This window comes from Myotis brandtii, unplaced genomic scaffold (assembly GCF_000412655.1).
Source record: "Myotis brandtii unplaced genomic scaffold, ASM41265v1 scaffold144, whole genome shotgun sequence".
NCBI classification, from domain to species: Eukaryota; Metazoa; Chordata; class Mammalia; order Chiroptera; family Vespertilionidae; genus Myotis; species Myotis brandtii.
Window position 1 is genome coordinate 1,269,637 of NW_005355159.1, and position 6,332 is coordinate 1,275,968.

Here is a 6,332-nt window from a genome sequence, read left to right on the forward strand (position 1 = left end):
AAGGGGGAGAGATCAACCAAAAGACTTGTATGCATGCATATAAGGCTAACCAATGGACACAGACACCAGGGGGGTGAGGGCATGAGTGGGAGTGGGGGGGGGGGCAATGGGGTATTACATATGTAATACCGTAATCAATAAAGAAAAAAAAAAGAATGCACACAGAACCTAAAAACAAAACAAAACACCTATATAACATATAAGGCAGAATTAAGTAAATACTACACAGGGATATAAACTCTTCAGTAGGAACACAGAGGAAGAACTGATCCATTACAGGGGAAATACGTAATTTCATAATTATGTTAATATTTGAACAATTCTGAGGCCCACATTCTGTTCTTCTCTATTACAGTTCTTGTTTATATGTTTATATTACTTGTTTCTCTATTCTCACAGTCATTTTGCTAAATTAATCTTTTATTACCTTTCAATAATACTATTGAGCCCTGTTAAGTGGTCTCATCTACCTTTTTAGCCTTTAAGAAACTGTCTACTGCCCTCCTAGTGCTACACCACTAATTTAAGCCCTCAGAATCTCCCCACTGAGTTACTACAATAATCTTTTTAGCTATTTCCCTGCTTCTAGTCTCATTCCTCCCTCCAATCCATTCTCTACATAGGCATGGATGTTAAGTCAATCTTCAGCTAAAATCCTTCAAGGCCTCTTCTTTGTCTACTTTAGGATAAAACCAAACTCCTTAGCATGAGACATAAAGGCTTTCATAATAAGATGCTGCCTACTGTACTGGCTTAAGTAGTATCCCCTCCAAATTTACATCCACCAGAACCTTACTTGGAAATAGAATCTCTGTAGATGTAAATGAGTTAAGGTCATACTGGATTAGGGTGGACCCGAAATCTAATGACTGGTGTCCTTATAAAAGGGGAGAACACATAAAGACAAAGACACACAGGAGGCAAGCTCTTCCTCCAGGGAACATACCCTCAACTTCTCTCTGCCCCTCCCCTTCTCCTTCCCCCAACAGGTAATTTCCTAAACTCTAAGGGACCCCACCCCAACCAAGTAGCAATGGGCAGTGGCAGTTCGTCCAGGGCTAACCCCCTGGCCCTGGCCCCAAAGCCCCCTTTTCTCTGACTTCCTAGTAAGCCAAAGCAGACCAGACTAGGCTCATTTCCCCAGCCCTTTCTTGTTTCACTGTCCCCGGCTTTAATATATTTTTTTTAAAAAGATACACAGGAAAGAAGGCCATATGCAGACAGATGCAGAGACTAGAATGACAAGCTACAAACCAAGGGCTGCCTTACAGGCACCAGAAGCTGAAAGAGGCAAGAAAGCATTCTCCAGGAGAGCCTTTAGAGCAGTGGTTCTCAACCTTCTGGCCCTTTAAATACAGTTCCTCATGTTGTGACCCAACCATAAAATTATTTTCATTGCTACTTCATAATTGTAATGTTGCTACTGTTATGAATCGTAATGTAAATATTTGATATGCAGGATGGTCTTAGGCGACCCCTGTGAAAGGGTCGTTCGACCGCCAAAGGGGTCGCGACCTACAGGTTGAGAACCGCTGCTTTAGAGGGAGTACGGCACTGCTAACATCTTAATTTCAATGTTGAGAACTGAGAGAGAATAGATTTCTGTTGTCTTAAGCCAACCAGTTGTGTTACTTTGTCATGGCTGCCTTAGGAAACTAATATACCTACTAGTCCATTTTAATTTCAAACAATACTTAATTACTTGTGGTTCTCCAAAGCTCTCAAACTGTTGAGCCTCTGTACATGTTGTATCTTCTACCTGGAATTCCCTTCCCAGATCTGTCTGCTTGAAAATTCCTATTCATCCCTTACATCTCCTCTTAAACACTATTTCTTTTGTGACTCCTTGAGTGGGCTTATGAACTCTCCTAAAGTCCTATTGTACCTATGACATGTGTCTATCATAGCAATTACCTTAATTAATGGTAATTATTTGTATTCAAACACATCTTCCCACTAAATTTGAAGTCCTTAAGGACTGGAGTTAGGCCTTTATCTTTTAATTTCCCAGCACCTAGCACATATACAGTGCTGATGAACAAATATTTCCAGTTAAGCTGTCTGCAGCACTGCTTTGAATGCAACTCTCTGTTTAAGAACCTTCTATGGCTCACATTAATTTACAGAATAAAAATGTGAAAACTTCCTAGCTAAACATTTAAGCTCTGGTTTTACCTACCTAACCCTAGTCTATTTCTCACGATAATGCTTTTTATGAGTACTATCTAGGTTGCTTAAATTCAGTATTCCATATATATATCTCCCATGCTATTGTGTACCCATGCCTTATTCCGACAGTTCATTCTGCCTGGAATGCTTTTTTCCCATCATCCCCAAACATCCATTTTCTTGGATATTTACTTGTAATGAATGGCAGCTTCCCTACAAAAAGCCTCTTTTAATCCCCTCAACTGGAAGCAGTCTTTCCCTCCTCTGGATTTCCACTGTACTTTATTTTTATCTCCATTAGTCTTAAAATTGCATATATAATCTTTCCCCTATTTGTCTCTGAGTTCTTTAACCCTTTGCGGTCCAATTTTATTTTTGGAATTCAAACAGTCTGGTCCAAATTAATTGACGGGATTGAATGTTGAAGTTATCTGTCTCACTAGACCTCAGCTCGACGTTGGACCTGCTCCTAACGCCTAGTCTGTCGAGTCAGCCTCCACGTTGGACCGAAAAGGGTTAAAGATAGAAGTTATGTCTACTATGCTTGTACAAAACAGGTGCTCAATGTACTTGATAGAAAAATAAATGATGACAATGAATATGTGAATTAATGTATTAATTTAAAACATCACTCTATGGGACTACCTATATTCTATAAAATATACAGAAAAAAACACTAACAAAAGGACCATGGAATTATCTAAATCTTTATAGTACTTAACAAACCTTCTCTTTGGAAATACTCAGAAGATAATATAGGTCAACTTGTCAGAAGTGCTGCAGAAAGACTGGAATGAATTGAACCAGAGAATAAGGTTGGTGGGTATGCTGAGAAAGCAGATTGGTATTTAAAGCCTATTAAAGAGGCACACTTGAAAGGAGACATGTCTGGGCCCAAACTTCTCTCATTATCAATTAGAGCAAAGATCCACTAACCTGGGGAGGGGATTGGTACAGGTTCGGATTCACCAGAATTCCCAAAGGCTCTTCAGAAGATCTATCCAATTTGGTCAGTGATTGGTTCAAGGTTCCACTGGCAATGGCCTGTATTGTCTCATCTAGTCTGTGATAACAAACCAAAGGATGCAATAATTGGTAATATTCTATGTTCAGAACATCCTTACTTACCACCAATAAAAAAGCCTTCTACAGTAATAAATTTTAAAATTCAAAGAGGGGTTCATAAATAACCACCTTCCCCCACCCAAATTTCCTTCTCTTTACTCCAACAACCCTAAGGAATGAGTTAGTAAAAGTTCCAGAATGCTAAGAAAATAGGTAGGGCCCACTATAATCATTTATCTGTCTAACGAGTTTATTAAAAATGCAAGGATTAGAAAAGTTGCCTAGAAACAATCTGACCCACAGAAGAGTATTCTATGGCAGCCTATTTACTCAACACATTCAATTACTCCTCTGCTCACTCAGGAGTCCCTCTCTCCATTCCTCCATGATGATATGAATTCTAGCCTTGCTTCAAGGCCCAGAAGTTCTAATGAGGCCCTCTACTGGCCCCACACAAAAGTGCTTCCTCCTTTCTCTGAAGTCCTATAGCACCTACTATTTAGTCCAGCGTGGGCAAACTATAGCCCGTGGGCCGTATCCGGCCCGTTTGAAATGAATAAAACTAAAAAAAAAAAAAAAGACCGTACCCTTTTATGTAATGATGTTTACTTTGAATTTATATTAGTTCACACAAACACTCCATCCATGCTTTTGTTCCGGCCCTCCGGTCCAGTTTAAGAACCCATTGTGGCCCTCGAGTCAAAAAGTTTGCCCACCCCTGATTTAGTCATTGATTACATCCTATGATCGTGTTTGCTATGACTACTTGGCTCTAAACCTATGTGATAATGTTCACTGGTGGAACTAATTCTATTGGATAGTAAGAGATCATAGGTCCTGCAGGGACTGTATCTTATTCTACTCTATAGCACTACATTACTTGCTGCTTTACTCCATGCCCCTGCTGAATGTTTGACAAATATAGGATGATGATGATTCTGAGACACACATGATGAAAAGCTTCTACCAGTAGGAAAGACTGAACCTGACCTTGAATACAATTAAAGAGTTACTTGTTAGGAACCTGTTATATGGAAGGCAACTTAAAAGGTTGTAGAAGACATGGCTCCTCCTTTCAAGAAAGCTTTGAATCTAAGTGGCAGGTTTAAGACAGCTATAAAGATGATGAATAAAACATGAGAGGATGTAATTAATACTATGAGGCAAAATCCATTTGGTGGTTATTATCCTATCATCCCATGTGCTGTACTTAAGCAGGTTGAGAGAGAGGTAGATATTTGAAAGGCAAAAATTGGGGGAGGGATTTCCAAACCAAGGGAAAGGCAAAAACAAAGGCATGAAGCTTAAAACAAAACAAAATAGTACAAGAATTTGAAGGAAGAGGTGAGTCTAAAATAAGGCAGGGACAGTAGGATCTGAAGAAGAGAAATAGATTTAAGACATAGTACAGTGGTAAGTACTGGTATATCCAGAACTCCATAATGTATAAAAGAAATAATACAAATAGCTAATGAATACATTTTTAGAATGTTCGAAATGTGAATAAAATTATGATGAAATGCCATTTTTCATGTGTCAGAATGGCAATTTTTAAAAAATCCTCACCTGAGATTATGTTTTTTTAATGTTTTGTGAAAGGAAGAGAGAGAGAGAGAGAGAGAGAGAGAGAGAGAGAGAGAGAGAAATGTGAGAGAGAAATATGGATCGATTGCCTACCGTATGCACCCTGACTGGGGATTGAACCTGCAATCTATGTATGTGCCCTGAACAGGAATCGAACCCACTAGGTTTTGGTGTACAGGATGATGTTCCAACCAACCAACCGAGCCACCTGGCCAGGGCAGAATGGCAAATAATTTTTAAAACTGTTGAGAAGCAAATAAAGAAACTAGCATTTGATATCTGGTGTGCAGCTGATAAGTCAAAAAAGTATGCACCATTTAAATTTTGAGATACTGTCCAGTTTCCCTTCTAAAAGGCTGAACCCTTTCTTATGAGATATAAAATGATTTTTATTGTAAAAGCAATCAGTTTTTATTATGGAAAAACTGGAAAATACAAATTAATAGAAGGAAAAAGAATTCTTAAACCCATCACCCAGAAGTAATTTTATTTTTTTCTTTATATCTGTGTATCATATACATAATAGATGCGAACAAATAATTATTTTGAAACTAGTGGCAGAATTTCCTTTGTTTAGAAAAAGTTGATCATGGAGTTGTCAGGTATGAAAGAGAAAAGCCACAGACTTGGCCTTGTGAAAAACACTTCTCTGCTCACTAATATCCATTTTTATGTGTGTGTGTGTGTGTGAGAGAGAGAGGTATCATTTTCAAAACAAACAAAAAAAAAGGGCAAGATCTCTATGTGCTTTCTTTTCGTTGGAACCAATATGCGTATCTCTTCTCAACTCTAAGTAGCCATAATGGCAATTTTTTTTTCAATAGACTTTATTTTTTAGAGCAGTTTTAGTTTCACAGCACAACTGAATGTAAGGTGTAGAGATTTCCCTTACACTCATACTCCCTTGTCCCCACACATGCAGAGCTTCCCCCATTATCAAACATCCTTCAATAAAGTGGTACATTTGTAACAATTAATCAGTCTACACTGAGACATCATTATCACCCAAAATCCATAGTGTATATTACAGTTCACTCTTGATATTGAGGCTGTACCATTTTTTTTTTTTTTATTTTGGGAGGGATCCTATGCTCCTCCTTCTGTGCAGTTGTATGTGTGATTTTACACACACACAGTTCAGAATTAGAGACAGGCCCTTTGCTGTGTAGTTCACACTGGTCAGTGTTCATGCTCATGTGAACAAAGGGGACAGTAGGCACCGCAAAGTCTAGTCCTGCTTGTGTTTGTACCTGTTTATCTCCTAAAAAGGCATCTAATTGTATGGTATATGATTGCCTGATCACTAAGCTTTACACCTGAAAAAGGCTGTACCATTTTAATACTCCCATCCACAGTGAAAGAGCACACCTATTTTCTTACACTCACAAATTAAGCAATATTATATATATTTTATTTCAACCAATTTAATGGTACATATGTTTAAAAATATGTACTTTTTTATTTTGGTTAATCCTCACTGAAGATATTTTTCCATTTTTTTTTTTTTTTTTTTT

At 38.1% G+C, this 6,332-nt stretch overlaps 1 protein-coding gene across 1 annotated transcript in view; it reads right to left on the reverse strand.

The window, feature by feature from the left end:
* The window catches only part of TRIP4 (thyroid hormone receptor interactor 4), a 70,654-nt gene that overhangs the window by 33,013 nt on the left and 31,309 nt on the right, over positions 1-6,332 (reverse strand). Inside the window, exon 8 of the mRNA XM_005861061.2 lies at positions 3,106-3,232. Coding sequence (XP_005861123.1) covers positions 3,106-3,232 — 127 coding nt within the window. The remainder of the gene's footprint in view (positions 1-3,105; positions 3,233-6,332) is intronic.